Source organism: Delphinus delphis, chromosome 8 (assembly GCF_949987515.2).
Source record: "Delphinus delphis chromosome 8, mDelDel1.2, whole genome shotgun sequence".
In the NCBI taxonomy this organism is placed as follows: Eukaryota; Metazoa; Chordata; class Mammalia; order Artiodactyla; family Delphinidae; genus Delphinus; species Delphinus delphis.
The window spans coordinates 23,995,904-24,014,748 of NC_082690.1; the positions used below are offsets into that span (position 1 = coordinate 23,995,904).

The following is an 18,845-nucleotide window of genomic DNA, read 5'->3' on the forward strand; positions in this document are numbered from 1 at the left end:
GAAAGATTAGACAACAGAGAGGTTATTTTACTGAAGGACTTCTCAAGGTTGTATGTACACTTCATACCTCTATGACACTTAAGGCCCTTTTTACTCCCTTAGAAAGGGTTGTTTGCATTCAAATTTATCTCCTATCTCTTGTAGTCCACTTTAAATATCATGGCCAGATTATCAGTTTAAGGCACAGCTCTACTCTTGACATTACCCTCCTCAAAAATCTTCAATTACCTTTGGATTGGAGCCAAGTTTAAATTCTCTAGCTTGGCATTGAAGGCCTTGGAAGATCTGGCCTGAACATTTTCAGTTTGTTTTTAACCTTTCATTATGAGGAAAAGTGTATAGACTTTGAAGTCAGACATATTTGGGTTTGAATTATGTTTTACTATGGACAAGTAATTTAAATACTGCAAATCTCATTTGCTTATAAATGAAAGAAAGATAACCTTTCCATCAGGTGGAAGCAGTATTATTTTGAGGATTACAAGTTGGTCCTTCTCATACTCTATGCAGAAATGCTGCTATCACCTAAAAAACAGTGGTTCTCAAATTTTAGTAGGCATCATTATTAGTGGGGGTATTTGTTACAAAAGGAGATGGCTGGGCTACACCTTGATCTAGACTTGGTAGGTCTGTGTGTGGACTTGGTAGGTTTCTAGAACTATACTGTCTAATATGTAGCCACAAGCTACATGTGGCTATTAAGCACTTGTAGTATGGCTAGTCTGAATAGCCATGTGCTATAAGTGTAAGATATCTGATTTTAAGACTTAATATGAAAGAAATAATGCAAAAATATCTCATTAACAATTTTCTTATTGAACACACATCGAAATAATATTTTGGCTATATTAACCTAAATAAAATATATTACTCATATTAATTTCACTTGTTTCTTTTAATTTTTTAATGTAGGTGCCAGAAAATTTTAAATGACATATGTGCCTCACATCACGTTTCCATTGAACAGCACTGCTCTAGAATGTACACTAGTTAGAACAAGTTCCCCAGATGATTCTTTGATAGCTATCCTCAGGTCACCTTGAGAAACAATATATGAAATGTTAAGCTTTCTGAAAGAAGAACTGATGCCTTTCCATATCTTTATATCCCCACAGTATTCTGAACACTGTGGGCAGTTAACTATATACTAATTGAATTTAGATGCACTTTACGTTTTTAGCCATCAAAATCCATAAAAAAATTTCTCTGGAAGCTTTGCTTTTTTTTTCCCCCCCAGTTCCTAAAAAATTATTTTTGAATTACATTTCTTAAATGGAACAAAAAAACTCCTGAAATTATGGCTTTGATTTGTTCCTGAAACCAATAAAAATAATTTTCTCAAAGAACTGGGATTTTATCTTATGGTTATTTGACTTTGTATAGAAAAAGGCCATTTATCTCTCTAGGTTCCAAAGTTATTCAATATGATCATACTCAAGTTCTTCAATTAAAACTAATGTTTAACACTATACCGGGAATATATGCTAATTTTTATACCATAGTGATTTACCAGATGAGGGGGAAAAAAAAGACATAACTAGGGAAAAGGAGGTCTTTTATTTAGGGACAAATGAGGTAAGAGTGGTTGACCGCTCTGGAAGTAGAGAGAGAACTAAGAGAGACACAATTAGAAATATGGAAGCTAATGTTGGGATGCAGAACAACCTTGACGTTAATGACTGTTAGAAAAGAAACAGTCACAAAATTAGAAATACGTTTTAAAGATTGTTTGGTAATAATGAGTGAAGATTTCTCCACTTACCTCATCGCCACATTGCTGCCATCGATAACTATTGGTCTCAGATTTTCCCCATCATCTGTTACAATCTCTTGCATCGGAGATTCAGACCGCTGAGATTCCAGGGAAGACGTTTCCCTCATTATACTGTTAATTGTACTAACCGTTTGTTCAGCCTCACTTTTATTTCCAAGTTTGACAAGTTCTCCCAAAATATCATTGATTAAAGCATCGGTACCAAGTTTGTTTAGCACAAGCTGAACCTGTTCTTCAGAATAACCTAACTTCAGTGCAAACTCCAGTTTTGTTTGGTACTCTCGCACCACATCAGGGGGTTTCCTCACTTCCTTGGTTGGCTGAGACTCTTCAGGTTTAAAGTCTTGCAAAATTTCACTGCGTTTGAGTATGTGAGGCTCTAAACACGGAGACCTACATAGTTGTCTGTGAGTCTTGGTTAATAAGCATGGCTCTACCGAAATGCTACTCAATTGTTCTGACTCATTATCAGAATTTGTGCTTTCTTCAGAGTCACCAGAGCTCGCATTCTCTTCAGACACCTCTTTTTCTTCCTTCCCGGAATTAACTTTATCCATTGTTGGTTTTTCTACCATTGACCAAGGTACAGATGTACTTAAATGTGGGTCAGTGCTCTCCACATAAAGGTGGCCTAGGTCATGCCCCAGATGATCCTTCAAGCCCATGAAGCTGTTATGTGTACTTGACTCCACTTTGCTGTTTTTTCTGTATTCTTGAATGCAAAGCACCCCGTATTCCTAGAGAAAAATGTAAAATATTTAGAATTTCATGTCTACTGAATGATATTTCAGTATCATTTCTATTTCAATAAAGAAGTTGGGAGAGAATTACCAAACTATTGAATATCAACTTTGTTTTGTCTACATCCTCTCATCCCTTATAACACCCTTCCAAGATAGTATCATGTCCTGTTTTTCAGATGACAAAGTTTGGAATTAGAAAAATTAAGTATTCCCTCCAAGGCAACAAAGTAAATAAGTAGGGGAACTGGATTTTTTACCCAGTTTTGTCTGACTCCGAAACCCATGCTTTCCCCACTATATCATGCTGCTTCTCAATCCTGATGGAAGAGATTTTCCCACAGTTAGAAGGCCTATGTTTCTATAGTGACACACAGAATATTATTTAAAAAAACCCTGTTTTAGATGTGCTATGACAGGTTATGTACATTTTCTCTAAAATAATTCACAAAAATTTGCAAAAATTATTTTAAAGAGAAAGCCATGTGAAAAGGAAAACATTAACTTATTATAATTTAAAAGTTATTAATTTGGATCAAATGTAACAACAATTTAAAGACTTTCAAAAATGATTTAGAGTACTACTGCGATGAAAGAGCACACATTCTACAACAGCCAACAAGGAATGAAATAATTACAAAGTGAATTATATTCCACTTAAGAGATGAATAGTTTTGCCCTAATAATCTTTATTTTGTAAATCCTGAACACAGTAACAGAATACAACACTGTGCTACCCTTATTAAGTGCCAGGGACTACAGTCTATTTCATTCCAGGGGAAACGGCTCTTATTCTATGCACATTTATAGAAAGCATAGGAATGGAATATTCCTATAATTATATTTGCTGGTAAATAAAATTAGCAGCAAATAATTAAGTACACTGAATAAATGTTATCTTAATTTCTTGAATTTTATGGCAGAAAATACTTCTGTATTATATTAGGTGATTAGCTAATTATTATCTGCATTTGGTTAAAAAGTCATCTTTTATTCTACTTTCCCCCTACAGAATGCTTTTACTGTTTAAAAGGCTTTGGCTGTTTTACTGTTTTCCTAAAAGTCTACTGGGAATAATTGTTATTTCTCTACCAGGAATAGGTTAGCAAAATAAAATTATTTTCTCTTGTGCTTCATTGTAAGGACTACATGCACATCAGTAGTTTACTTATTAAGGCAATTCCAGTGTTCTACGCATGGATAACATTGGTAAGCCAGTGGTAGCTGAATATGAGACTGTCATAGAACACCTATTTAAATAACCTAAAAAAGAAAATTGGAAAAACATTTTATTCTACAGTTCCTCAACATCTTATTTACACTAGAAAGGAGCTATTATATAAATGTTAAGAGAAAATGCTAAGTGATTTTCTAAGAAGTTGCACATTTGAATGCATTAGAGTGAACTTATTAGAGAGTGCAGCATTTCTATACAATGAAATAAATTGTATTAACTATGGTAAATAATAGAGAAGAGACCATGGAATCTTTAACTTGATAACAGTACACTTAAAATTCCTTCAGTGTAGAAATCCTACACACTTCTACAGGAGTTTCTTCAGTTTTATCCCTTGAGAAGACAGATAAATTTAACATCATTGTTCTACTAATATAGCATTCATTAGTTTTAAAGAAACATCACACTCTCCTGGCTCCTGACTGCACAACTGATAAAAAGAGATTTTCCTTGGGAGACCTCTATATCCATCTGCTCCATTATGAAGCTGTAACCATTTCAATTTTTTTCTATTAATATGGATATGCATGAGCCCAATTATTAGAATTAAAGGAAGCAGTTTTGAAAGCAAATCTTAATACTCAGTGATTTATTAACTACTGTAATATACTGACACCATAATGCAAGCAACAAATCACAACAGCATCCTAATAAAGGGATACAGTTAAAAAGAAAAATCTGCACTGTGGCCTTGGTAGAGCTCCCACCAAAAGTATCTTAAACAAGGAAAACCTATTGGAAGCTGGGCTGCCTGGCAACCAGAGCTGGTTGCTAAGCGGCACTCTTTTAACGTGCCATCATGAATGCTAGCACAGTAAAAGAATAATTTGGTATGAACAAAAGCCTATAAAAGAGACTGGGACTTAAGTGCGTCTGGTTTACCCTCTGAGAACAATGCAGCTGCCAAACCAATCTGGAAGCTCCGACATCATTGTTCTGTAAACCCCACAATCTGCTCTGACTGCAGGAAGTGTATTTAACGGGCAACATTTTTGATCTCCCCTGAAAAGTTTGGATTTTGCATAAGTGCTGTTGTGAGATAATTTTTCACTGACCAAACCCCTGAATTGAACTAAGAAATATTATTTTAATATTGAGCTGTAGTGTTTTTCTTTTGGACTGTTTTAAACAAGATTAATACTTTTTGAAACATACAGTCGGTGGGGAACATTAGAATGAAATGTTATGTTTAAAGAATAGTGAATTCTTAATTTTCACATTTTTCAAAGAAGCAAAACCAGATATTATAAAGTTTTTAAACTGAAAATTATCCACCCTAAAAACGTATTGGGTTGGTCAAAAAGTTCGTTCAGTTAGTGAATACGCTGTTCAATAAAGTTCTTCATGAACATGAAAAATGTCTCCTATTTTTACCTAAAACTGAACAAACTTTTTGGCCAACCCAATATTTAAATCTTTCAGTATCACTTTCACTCTAATATTAAAAAAGTGATGGTGACACTATGTAAATCTGCTTTTCTATGTAATTTTATTATATGGCTATAATGATTAAATAGGGAGAAAAATGGGATTATTCATTGTTTGCTTTTTATAATATTAAACTAGATAAAACTCATTTGTATTCAAATGTATTTAGTGAATACCACACACCTTGAACTTGTGATAATTCATATAATTTATATATACTATTTAAATATAATGTTTCCAAGTGAGCTAATATTAGGTATAAGTGTAAGCTTGATTTACACTACTTCAAAAAATGTACACCTAATTTTGTTAGGCAAAATAACTTTTCTTTTCCTTTTTTTTTTTTTTTTCGCGTTACACGGGCCTCTCACTGTTGTGGCCTCTCCCGTTGTGGAGCACAGGCTCCGGACGCGCAGGCTCAGCAGCCATGGCTCACGGGCCCAGCCGCTCTGCAGCATGTGGGATCTTCCTGGACTGGGGCATGAACCCGTGTCCCCTGCATCGGCAGGCAGACTCTCAACCACTGCGCCACCAGGGAAGCCCAAAATAACTTTTCTTTTAAAATATTTTGGTTGAACTTTTTTTTCATACTGACAGGCCTCTCTTCATTTTCCAGATTTCACTGGATAACTTTCTTTGAGGTAACCAATGTCATCTTGTACTAAACAAGCAGTTAAATAATTTTTAGTTCCTATAAACCAACAGACTATAAGGACAAATAAGTTCAATTACCAGGCCTATAAGCTGCATATATTTTCTCCACTACATAATATAAATTTGAAATAACTTACTTTTATTGACTCAAATGGTAAAGATTTGGTTTTTAAAACTTTAATCTCTAAAGTGCTTCCTTATTCACTTGTAATTTGTAAAAGATCACCCTTCACATATATACAATGGAATATTACTCAGCCATAAAAAGAAACGAAATTGAGTTATTTGTAGTGAGGTGGATGGACCTAGAGTCTGTCATACAGACTGAAATAAGTCAGAAAGAGAAAAACAAATACTGTATGCTAACACATATATATGGTATCTAAAAAAAAAAAAAAATTGGTCATGAAGAACCTAGGGGCAGGATGGGAATAAAGACAAAGACCTACTAGAGAATGGACTTGAGGACATGGGGAGGGGGAAGGGTAAGCTGTGACAAAGTGAGAGAGTGGCATGGACATATTTACACTACCAAATGTAAAACCAATAGCTAGTGGGAAGCAGCCGCATAGCACAGGGAGATCAGCTCGGCTCGGTGCTTTGTGACCACCTAGAGGGGTGGGATAGGGAGGGTGGGAGGGAGGGAGACACAAGAGGGAAGAGATATGGGGATATATGTATATGTATAGCTGATTCACTTTGTTATAAAGCAGAAACTAACACACCATTGTAAAGCAATTATACTCAATAAAGATGTTAAAAAAAAAAGATTGCCCTGAATTAATATGGCACTAAAAAAAAGTCAATATTTTGAAATCATTCAACCAAAAAATTAAATTTAAAAGCTGACAAAAGTCTTAAGATATAAAAGCTGACAAAAATATCTTCATAGGCTGCAGTACTACTTAATGTAATGTGTAAAACTTACAAGGAATTATTACATCTTAGAACAAAGAATGGTATGTGATCTTTATTTTTGTTCAGTGCCTTAAAAATGAACAATGTAAAAAAATGATCAATATAACTTTGAAAATGATTAGCAAAGACTACAATAACAACACAAAATTTACTATTACATGCAAGGGAGAAAACACTTTTCTTCTTAAATTTTTAAATTAGACTTTTAAGTTTTGCCATTTACTGAAATACAAACGCATATAAATAATCTTTAAATTAATCAACTATTAACAAGAGTAATTTTCCTCATTTCATGAAGCAGCCTAGACAAAGTTTCACACACAAAGTAGGTCAATGTTTATATTCCCATAGTTATCAAAAAACTCCAAGAATACGGCTTAACTTTTAGGTTATCAGAGACCTATTATAATTGGCCTTTACACTATATTCATGAACACAAAAGGTACTGAGCAAACATATATTGGTCTGAAAACAGATTTCTGTACTTACAGAGCTTTAGATTTCCTCCAAATATTGTAGAAACTAAAACAATTTTTCTTATTGAAGGTCTAATAAGTAAAAAATCAAATAATACTGTATGTTGAAAAAACTAAAATGTCATGCTATAGATGACATTTATAGATGATAAAGTGTAACCAATTATTTTAATTGCCAAAAAGCTTTATACTAGCTGAAAGCAGATTTTATTATATAAAGGCTATTTACTAGAAATTTGTTGCATACACAAACATTCCCCCATTTAGTGAGATTTTCTGAAAGCTCTCATTAGATAACTTAGATAATCCTTCATCTCAAATCCAGTAAAATTTTTTTTATATTCTAAAAAGCATCATATTATCAAGAATATTAGACCATAAACTTGTTAAATCAATGTTTGTTTGTAACATAAAGTTACAATGCCATAAAGTGGGTTCTGATTGTTATCCAAATGGTAATAGTATGAGAACAATGAAAATAAAATAATGAATATGTAATAAATACCTACTGCTGTAGTCTCTGTGTATTTAATTACCACTGTATTTTAGTGAGTGCTGTTGTCTGCATCCCTCTAGCTAACAAAAGAAGGATGTCCCTTTGAACAGATTGGTTAATGCTCTGGGGCAACAGATGTCTACTGGAACTGCAGGAGACCAGCAACTGGTGGCCTGCCCATCTTCTGAAAACTTTCAATAGACTTATGCATATGTTCACACAATAGGGCATGTGGTAGAAATGAAAACCTCTTTTTAACCCTTTATGCTCTTTCTTTTCCTCCCAACTGATAGATGAAAGTCTTTGTCTCCTCCCTTCCCCATTACAGATCTCTTGAAAGCAACAGTTCTCCAAGTGACATCTTCAATCTAATATCTGAAACTAATGCAAGCAAAAAATAAAAAATAAAGATGGGAGAGAAGAAATTGTAAACTATACATGAGTATTGAAACTGCTGACAAAGCAGTTGAATACTTAATCATCATAATTAAAACAAGCTGAAACATCTAATAGCAATCCATCTCCCCAAGCTAGATTTTTAAAACAATGGAAAAATCTATTAAATCTTACTATCATTTTACAGCACCTAGGTCTGACAGTGACACCTTAAGAAACCTAAGAATGTGACAAGAAGATAAAATCTAAATTCATTGTTTATCAAAATAGCAGAACACACTATAACTTATCTTTAAGTACAAATGATTACATGGCATGCTTAATGCCTTGTGAATGTTTATGAAACTGTAATTATTTATATAACTCCAGAATATAAAAATGTAAAAAATCTGCTTCACAGACATATTTTACAGAAAGAATTTAACTTTCTGGTATTTTGGCACTATGTAATAATTTGTAGGCTTTCATTTGAGGTGCATTCTATCCTTAACAGAGTTCAAATTAATATCCTGACTACTTAGCAAAGTTTAACTTCCAAGGCATTAAGTAGCACATATACTCACGTTCGCAGGAAAATACAAAGACATTGGTTTCTGTAGCAGCTTCAGCAGTAACTCCTTAACACAATTTTAGCTGCAGACTTCCAGGCAAGCAAGAAGAACAATGAATGGGTGAACAGATGGAATGGCAATGTCTTTGCTTAACCTATTACCGAGTGGAATAACAACCAATCATAGGCCAGAAAGCTCACAATTAGTCGGCCAGGCAGATGCAAGCCAACCTCAGCACCCTGCGTCAGGTTCGCAGGTTTCTAAGATAAGCAAGTTGATGTCATTCTCGGGTCTGCCCCGGGCAGCATGTGTATTAACGAGGGGTGTGCGGCAACAATAGGCCATACAAAGCTGTAGTAGGCAGCTGCTCTTTGAGAGCAGAGCCATGAGGGAACAGGCTGCCAACAAGAAAACACCTGGCTTGGGCAGACCAGCTTTTCCTCCTTGGTTTTAAACAAAACAAAGAAACCAATTATATTTTAAAGTAGTAAAAGTTGCATGTTTCCAAAAAGTCAAGGCTATCCTCTAGTCTATTAGCTTTTTGTTTCTGAGAAATAAAGAAAACGAGGTGTGTCAAAGTAGCAATTAACTACTGCAGCAATCCCTTTTCTTTAATAAATGATTTACTGGTGAAATGAGACAGATTATAGCAAAGCTACTTCCCTGGAAATACTGGGAAATATAAAATATTTGTAAGTATTGGTTCATTTGTGGCAAGAGAATAAAACAAACAAAAAAAGAGATGATGAAAATAAGATTGCAAAAGAAAAAGGTTTAAAAGCGTACAAACAGAACTGATTTTTTTAAAGTTCATAAGATAAAACAAGTTTGGCCAACTTTGTGCCAAATGAGTCATCTAAACTTAATATTTAGACAAAACTACTTAACTTCAACCTAAAATCACCAGAACGACCCACTTTATTTATGCCAAATAACAGTGTAAAATTATTTTATTATGGATACCAGTTAATCATGTAGTTAAATAAAAGCAAAATTGTTCATTATGTTTTAATATACAACACGTTATTTGTTATATTTATATTTCATAAAATTTGTAAGATGTAATACCCAAATTTCAGTTCAGGAACAGGTTAACTTTACAAAGAAGAAACATTGTAATATTTTTAAAGGATATGAGTATACAAAAATCAGCTCTGTCAGTGAGGAAGCTTGTCATCCCTGATTTATTTCAAAGTTCCAGACTACAGTATTTATAATGTTATGGACTACTTGCTTTTGAGAGCTGCATAAATTGTATCTTGAGTGACCTCTGATTACGGAAATTCAATCAAAATTTAAACACCATCAGGTGTTGTGAGACTAATTCCTTACTAAAGAAAAAGGCAATCTAAAGTGGTTCACTACCTACTTATGTGATGTAGAACACACACACACACACACACACACACACACACACACACACACACACACACACGTCTCCCCTTTTCATTCCAGTGCAAATTAAAAGAGTGAAGGAAAAAGCTCCTCTTAAAATACAATTTTCTGAGATAGGCTGATTTATGCAGAGCCTGGGCTTTCCCATTATATAATCAAGTACCCTAAAGGTATAAAATTTGGTTAAAGCACCCCAAACAATCTCAAACAATCTAAATCAGTCTCTCTTCTCACACACAAAAACAGAGGCTACTCACATTTAGGACCATGTGACAATACTTAGAAAAAAAGTTAATATTGGTGGGGACTCTTGGGCATGTCCTTATTGTGCCCAGTCAAATGTAAATGAGAGGTACTCTATTTACAAAATAAGAGAGAAATCTACTCTAAATGGTTAAAATTTTTCAGCTACCTCACCAAAAACATTCCTTATGCCTACTAAAAGCCTAAAAATTATTGCTGTTTCCAGAAAGAAAACTAAAATACAAAGTATGGTATTTGTAGATCACCATTTGTCTATAGATATTTTTCCTCAAAAAGAGCTTAATATTCCATGAAAGTATGTTATTCCAAAAATGTTAGAAAATTTACAAATCTGTGAAAGTATTTTTAAACTAAATGTAATTAGTAGATTCTGAATGCCAAACTAATTTCTAAAGGAAGAACTATTCTTTTTCTGCCAAGGGTTACAGTAATGTTTTTTGCAATAGTTACACCCATAGCCTAATTCCATAAGCCCACAAAAGATCAAGATAAAGCATTTCTAATATTATAGTTTATTGCAAAGTATAATGTGAATTACATAGAGTTCAAATTTTATGTCTTGAGTAAGCATATGAACATCACAAAAATCAAGTTAGAAATTATTTTTTTGTTGGTGTGGTAGTAATTTCTTTTTTTTTTAATTTCATGAGTAAAAAGGTATCGTCAACTCTGAAAAAAGTAAGAAAGATAAATCAAGTCCACTAGTATGGTTAGTAAATGTACTTCTGGTAAAACTGAGTTTGATTAAATAAGATTAAGATGAAAAATATGACATATTCATGCAAAGTAGTTACAACTAAAACTTAATAAAACTTAAGTTATGTACTGACTAGAGATAGCGAGGTCAATATTTATGAATTTACATTAAAATCTTTTCCCTTTTGTATATAAAAAAGACACTCTTTAGTATGAATAGACAGTCCCTCTTTCCCTTGGGCTTTCTTTCTTCTTTTTACCCCTTTGCTACTATAGTTACTACTTTATAGCTTTAATTCAGGAGGAGGAGGAATCTTCTCACTAATTCCTGCCACTGTGAACACAAAGAATGAGAGAAAACTACCCGAGAGCTCAGCAGGAAGCCTGATCCCTAGCACTGGATTAAGCTTTTTTGCAAACAGCAAATAAAGGCAGTGATCTGAAAAAGCTAATCAGATCCTGCTGTGGTATTTAGACTATCTTGGTTGCTAGTATTGGATAACGTTAAGCACATTAAAACATCTGTAGGTGAAAAGAGGCCCTTGCCTGCCTTTCTTAGTCACATGGCCCTGGTCCACTTCCCACTGCAGAGAAAATGCAAACAGCTGTACTGGGCTGTCTGGGTCACTGCAATAAATGACTGAGCACAGGGCGCAGTTATGACAGTGTGGTTTTAGTGATAACACTAATATCTGTCAATGTCAAGGGCTTTTCTAACATTTGAAAATTCAACTGTTTGCTGAGGTATGAATGTGACACACGTGGGTTTTGATGCTAGTGTTGGAATCAATTCTCTTTGTCAGCAGTGATCCAAGCTGCCTTCCCGGTACCTTTCTCCTAATATGGATTTGTTCTCCTTCAGTCTACAATTCTTTTCATCCTAAAACACCTCCATAGAAGTAAGATCATTAAATCAAATTTTCCCGGTACCTTTCTCCTAATATGGATTCATTCTCCTTCAATCTACAATTCTTTTCATCCTAAAACACCTCCATAGAAGTAAGATTATTAAATCAAATTTTCCCATTTGTCCCCAGAAGATTGAAAGGTTAAATTTTTAACCAAAAGCTCTCATTATTTTTGATTAAAAAAAAAAAAAACAACCAACCAAAAACCTAATTTATACACATGGTGTAAAAGAATGGAGCAAAATCAATCAGGCACTAACTCTAACCTCTGAAAGTTATTATATTTAGTAAATCAGATGGGCATGAGAGCTTTAATATATTTCATTTCCTTAGGCTTAGATTACTTTCATTTCTTAATTTATCTCCTTCCTTGAATACCCCCTAAGTACATCCCTGCCAAAGTAATTTTCAATGACACCACGCTTAGGTTTAAAAAAAATCTCCGCAGATCACATCTCTGGTCCTCTGCTTTGTTTTCAAGATTCTTACAACCGGGGCTCCTCTAGCCCTGTATTCTTATTTTCCACTTCAATTAAGGTGAAGGAATAGCAAAAGTGAAGTCACAGATGCTGAAACAACTGTCCCTTCACCCAAGTGTTCTCTTGCACAGCCTCACCTACCCAGATCATATCTGTTGTTCTAAGCCCAGCTCAAGGCTTATTTTTCCATAAAAATCTTCTTGGACCAGTCTGGTTTTTATTGAACTTCTATAACATTAATAGTCTGTACTGCACAATATAGCACTTATTTATGAACCAGGCTGTAAGCTTCTTGAGGGCAGATCCATTTAATCTTTGATAATCCACACAGCAAAAAAAGCCTATATGGTACCCAGCAGTGTGTTGCTATCTAGAAGACATCCGAGTGAAAAACAGGACCAGTAAAAAACAGGCTCCAGCAAATTTGAATGCAGGCATTCATATGAACAAAATGCTCCCTGCTAGTTTTTATTTCTCTTTGTGACAGGGTGAGCTTATCAAAGAGCCTGCAGTGATTTGCAATGTTCCTGTAGCCCTGGCTCTGCCACTGGGGCTGCTTTCAACATCCAAGGCAGCTGTGAAATTGAGTGAGCTCAAGCCTGGCAGGGATGAGAGGTCTTTTCCTGCAGTCTCCTTCTCTGGCTTCAGTTTTCTAACTAGAGTGGCATCCCTAGGAGTAATGCTCTGGCCTCTTCCGCCTCACTTGAGGATGACTTATCTGAGGGGTAAGTCTGGGAAGAGGAGTTGTGTAAGCAAAGTGCAGCCCCTTCCTCTGCACATTTCTCTTGGGATCTGCCCAGGTGCAGACAGCACACAGTTGCTTTGCTCTCCAGCACTGCCTGAGATTGGATGACTACATCTTTCTAATTTGGGGGTTCAATGTTGCTAAATCCTTTATGCTGTCATGTTCTGCAATAGCTCCATCAAAAAAAGAGCTGCTATTTTGATGTCCATCTACCTGGCTCCTTTGTTTATTTCTCAATTGGTTCAGAACTAAGGCAGGAAAAAGACCCCCTCAAACAATATTCAATAATAATAAGTTTTGATATAAAGAACTATTAAGGAAAAAAAAGGTGATGAAAAGACTTACATAAATTAACTCAACAGACCACTTTAAAAATACATATAAAGGGATAAAGTTAAAAAAAAAAACAATTCTGTGACAAAGAAAGAAGATAATGCTTCTTCAAGTCAAAATTCTTAGGGTTTGATTATAAAAATATTTCAGTGTCATATCACTAAGAGCAGATATCTTTCAATTCTCTCCAGGGTTCAGAGGCAAATAGGAAATCCACAAAAACGGTATTTCTTCTCAGTGGTCTAAAAACAAAGAAACTTTTCTATAGTCACTTTAAGTGACAATATAACCCATATCATTATTTGGGTTATATTTTCAAATATTTCCCAATGATTAGCTTCCCATTTAGTATTTTTTTTTTTTTTTTTTTTTTTGGCAGCTTGCGGGATTTAAGTTCCCTGACCAGGGATCAAACGGGGGCGCACAGCAGTGAAAGTGTCAAGTCCTAACCAGTGGACTGCCAGGAAATTCCCCCCATTTAGTATTTTTAAAAGTTCAAATAAACAAGCAAGTCTTTTAAAAAGATGATCTTCAATTCCTATAAAACTTGTAAATACTCAAGGAATGAGAAATTTTAGAAAAGCTCAGAGAATACAAATGACATCCAAAATGCTGATGTACTAGGTTGCTAAAGCAGCTAATGTGTGGCAGAGCAGGATAGAGAAAATTCGTGAGGAAAAAAGGACATAGATGATCTTAAAAGAAGTACAAAGCACATGATATCATCCACGTTAACAAAACACAGTTATATTAAGTACAACTGAAACTGAGGAAAAGCTGACCAAACCTATGTAATTTTTTTTTTTTTTTTTGATACGCGGGCCTCTCACCGTTGTGGACTCTCCTGTTGCGGAGCACAGGCTCCGGACGCGCAGGCTCAGCGGCCATGGCTCACAGGCCCAGCCGCTCCGTGGCATGTGGGATCTTCCCGGACCGGGGCACGAACCCGTGTTCCCTGCGTCGGCAAGCGGACTCTCAACCACTGCGCTACCAGGGAAGCCCCCAAACTGTGTAATTTTATATAAAATATATGTAAGACACATTCTCTGCATTATAACACAACTGGATGGTAGTTAAATGGCACTTTGTCTCTGACAATAATGATAAGATTTACAACATCATTCTCCAAGCCTAGTCAGAACTCAACCCATCTCTCCTTTTGATGCCACAGCACTGTACCTCTCACTCCTGACAGCACCCCTCACGTCCCACCTGCACGTGCTCATGTGTGCACATCATTTCATCTCAGGCTGAGTGTACCAGCTGAGGACGGTGCATGTCTTATTCTTCTTCGGGTATTAAATAATTCTATTTAGCAAACTAACTCAAAACTTCTTGACCAAAAGTTTAAGTGAAATTGACAGATTCAGGCGATAAAGAATAATTGTATCAGACAGAATTAAAAGAGGACTCTATTATTAGAGGTCTCTGTTCTTGCTAATGGTCTAGAAGACAGTGTAATGGTACATTAAATGTAAAGGAACTCAAGAAAAAATATATAAAACATGGTATACAGCAAATTATGACCCAATAGAAGTTCTTTGTTAATTATAAGTTTGATCTAAGTATAAATTCTTGCTAATAATCAAGACAGATAATAGTTCCTTACATACCAGCTCCTATAAGATGAGAAAATGAAATGCTTGAGTTAGTACTTCCAATGGTCCTCATTCTACTGGTTTAGACAATTGTCCCAGTGTGCAAGAAACTGAAAAACTTTGAGAGGCTAACAAAACGAATGGTTGTGTTAGAAAACGCTCAGTCAAATTAGCACAGAAGTTCACAACACAATTTTTCTTTACAGAGTTCTATTCATATCAGAGGATGATATAGTAATTTAGACATTAAATTTAGAATTCTGAGCATTTAGGATAAGATTCCTTCTAAATGCAAATCATCATATACTATAAGTTAAATCTAGACTATGAATCATCCTAAACAGCTGCCAAAACAATTCAACTATAAACTCTAACAGGCCAGAGATTCTTGTGTTTTGTTTTCTGCTGTATCTCCAGCAACTAGCAGAGTGCCTGGCAAACAGCAGGTGCTTAATAAATATGTGCTAAATGATAGCATTCCAATAACTGGGCCAAAATCTCTTTTCCAGATTTATTTGTTCTTTACATCCCTTCACATAACCTACACTCCAGCCAAACACAAGGATTTAAAGCAGTGGTTCTCTTAATTTGGTTGCACACTGGAATCCTCTGGGGAGATTTAAAATATACTGGTGTAAGAGTTTCATCCCTAGAGATGTTTATTTATTTATTTATTTATTTTTTGGTCTGGGTGATTCTAATGTATAGCCAAGTTTAAGATTCTTTCTTCTAAAATAACTTTCTCCATAGTTTCACGGGTTAAAATCTTATCTATTAGTATTGAAGATTCAGCTAAAACCCCAACTCTGCCATGAAACCTTCCCCGGAACACTGTTAAACCTATCTTTGGATATTTGAGTTTTGCACAGGGCCTGGCATAAGGTTAGGACTTGATAAATGTCTGAGTGGTAAATAACTCTGGGAGCATGGCACATAGCAGAAACACAGTAAATATTTATTGAAAAAATGATGTATAGTTGGCCCCTGTTATCTGTGGATTCTGTACTTGCAAATTTGCCTACTCACTAAAATTTATTTGTAACCCCAATAAATCCTCGCGGTGCTTTACAGTCGCCCCACGGCAACGTGCATGTGCAGAGAGGCGGAACATTTGAGTTGCCAGACAGGCATTCCAGCGGAGGCTGAACAAAGCCCTCATGCTGAAACAAGTGTCTTAAAAAGGGCTTGTTAGTGCTATGATTTTTGCATTTTTGTGCTTTCTGTTGGTGAATTTGCTGTTTAAATCGCCCCCAAGTCTAGTGCTGAAGTGTTATCTAAGTGCAAGAAGTCTGTGATGTGCCTTGTGGAGAAATATGCGTGTTAGGTAAGCTTTGTTCAGGCACGAGTTACAGTGCTGTTGGCTGTGAGTTCAGTGTTAATGAATCAACAGTACATATTTAATAAAGTGTCTCTAAACAGTACTGCATGTACAACAAGGTTATGTATTGATTGGTCCATGAAAATGTTCTGACCGGAGGCTTGCAGGAACCTAATCCCGTATTTCCTCTAGAAGCAATGGTTCAGTATTTGCAGTGACTTCATAGAACATAACTACAGTTGCCCCTTGAACAACAGTGGGTTTGAACTGCATGGGTCCAGTTAAATGTGGATTTATTTCAACAGATACATAAGGACTATGTGATTCTTGGCTGGTGATCTGGGGATGCAGAACCCTGGATAAGGAGGGCCAACTGTGAAGTTATACTCGGATTTCTGACTGCACAGAGGGTCGGTGCCCCTAATGCCTGTGATGTTCAAGGGTAAACTGTTCAAGAAAAACAAGATTGACTGTAATTTCATCCTCTCTTCAGAACTCTTAGTGATCTTACCTGTAATTTTTAATGCCAGTTTCATTCAGCAAACGGGCACCTCCTAGGTGCCAGGTGCTGGGGATACAGCAAGAACAAAGCAAGTCTCTTCTCTCACCAAACTCAGAGGGAGAGAATGTAAACAGTTAATACACGTCAGGTGATGGTAAATGCTATAGAGAAACTTTTAATCAGGGAAGGCCTTTATGATAGGGTGGTATTTGTGCAGATACCTAAATGAAGTGAAAGGAATGTGTAACAGGACGAGGGAGGGTTAAGTACAAAGCCCAGAGATGAGAGACGTCCACAGGACAGCAAGGTGGCCAGTATGTCTGGTGGCAGGTGAGCAAGGGGAGGAGTCAGCAAATGAGGTCAGAAAGGTCAAGGTCAAGACCAGCCATGTCATGCAGAGCTTTGAAGGGCAACGCACCTCAAAACTTTACACAGCGTGGGAATCATACAAGAATCTTTTGCATGTATATGCTTCCAGCTACTTAAGAATTAGTTTGACAAGTTTTAATAGAAAAGCTGCTGTTGGGAGTTCGATGGAGATTGTGTTGTAGTAATCCTTGCTTAAAAAGCACTACTGATTTACTATATTGTTTAATCAAGAATAATTGATTGAAATTTCCTCTTTCAATACAGTTCCTAGATTTCTTTGTAGGGGGCTTATAAATTTCTTTTTAAACTTGTCTTAAAATATTTTGCTTTTGTTCTTGCTGTGAATGGAGGTTTTTTTCTTCCCTTATATTTTCTAACTAGTTATTGTTGGTGTCTAAAAAATAATTATTTTTATTCTTGTACATAAAACTTTAGTGAACTAGGTATCTCAGTGAACTCAATGTTTCTATTAGTGTTTCACTGAGGCTCTTGGGTTTTCCAGGCATATATAATAATGTAAAATCATCAGATTGACTCTTCCTTACCAATTTTTACATCTCTTGCTTCATACTTCTGTCAATTACATTGTAATGTTAACAATGGTTATTTTGTGTCATTCCTGATATTAATGGGAATGCGTCTAGTGTTTTATTATTAAGCATTATATTGATGGCTGGTTAGGTTGTACATACATATACATATAAAACATACACATCTATCACGTTGGGCAAATTTACCTCCTCATGCCTCATCTGTTAAAAAATAAAATACACACACACATATAAATAGTTGTTTTGAAATTTAATGAGCTAATACATGTAAAACACTTGACACCTGGAACAGTGCCAGGCACACAGTACGCACTCAGTAAGTGTTAGCTGTATGTAATTATAAGTTTATATACAACTATACATTTATACACAACACAATATGTAGCCTTTAAAAAGTCACTTATAGAAATATGTTTTCCTCCTACTGAAAGATTTAAGAAAAAAATTAAAAATGTGTATTGCATTAAAATGATATATTAAGATGATCATAATTTCTTCTTTGAGTTACTAATATTGTGAACTACATTAACAGATTTACTAATATAGAAACATTATTACATTTTGGAGGATTATACTGTATATGCTGGTATTTCCTTAGGAATTTTTACATCAATAATCATAAGACTGGCTTGTCATTTTCTTTATTTGCTTTGCCACATTTGGGTACTACTATTTTGCTGATGTTAGAAAAGGGGTATGGTATTCCATCCAAACTTTTTCTCAATGACAAACCAATTGCCCCACGTACCAAAGGGAATTAGACTAGACTGGGCCATGTGTTCCTATACAGGCAGCACTATTTCTAATATCTGATTTACTGGTATTCTGAAACGTGTACCTGACCCCTTACTATAAGTTCTAGGGTAGAGTTTACTCCAGCATGGGGTCCAAAGAAAAGAGGATGAGCAAGAGAGAGATCTTATAATTTATGGATATAAGAACCAACACCACAACACACCCTCTCCCAAAAAGTATCCAAATATCCTGGACAAATTACACAACTGCTGTGTTTCAGTT

General features: G+C 35.4%; 1 protein-coding gene across 2 annotated transcripts in view; it reads right to left on the bottom strand.

Moving 5' to 3' along the window:
• Positions 1-18,845, bottom strand: part of ZC3H12C (zinc finger CCCH-type containing 12C) — a 70,105-nt gene that overhangs the window by 33,810 nt on the left and 17,450 nt on the right. For both annotated transcript variants that reach the window (XM_060017993.1, XM_060017995.1), the window contains exon 2: positions 1,763-2,511. In XM_060017993.1, coding sequence (XP_059873976.1) covers positions 1,763-2,511 — 749 coding nt within the window. The remainder of the gene's footprint in view (positions 1-1,762; positions 2,512-18,845) is intronic.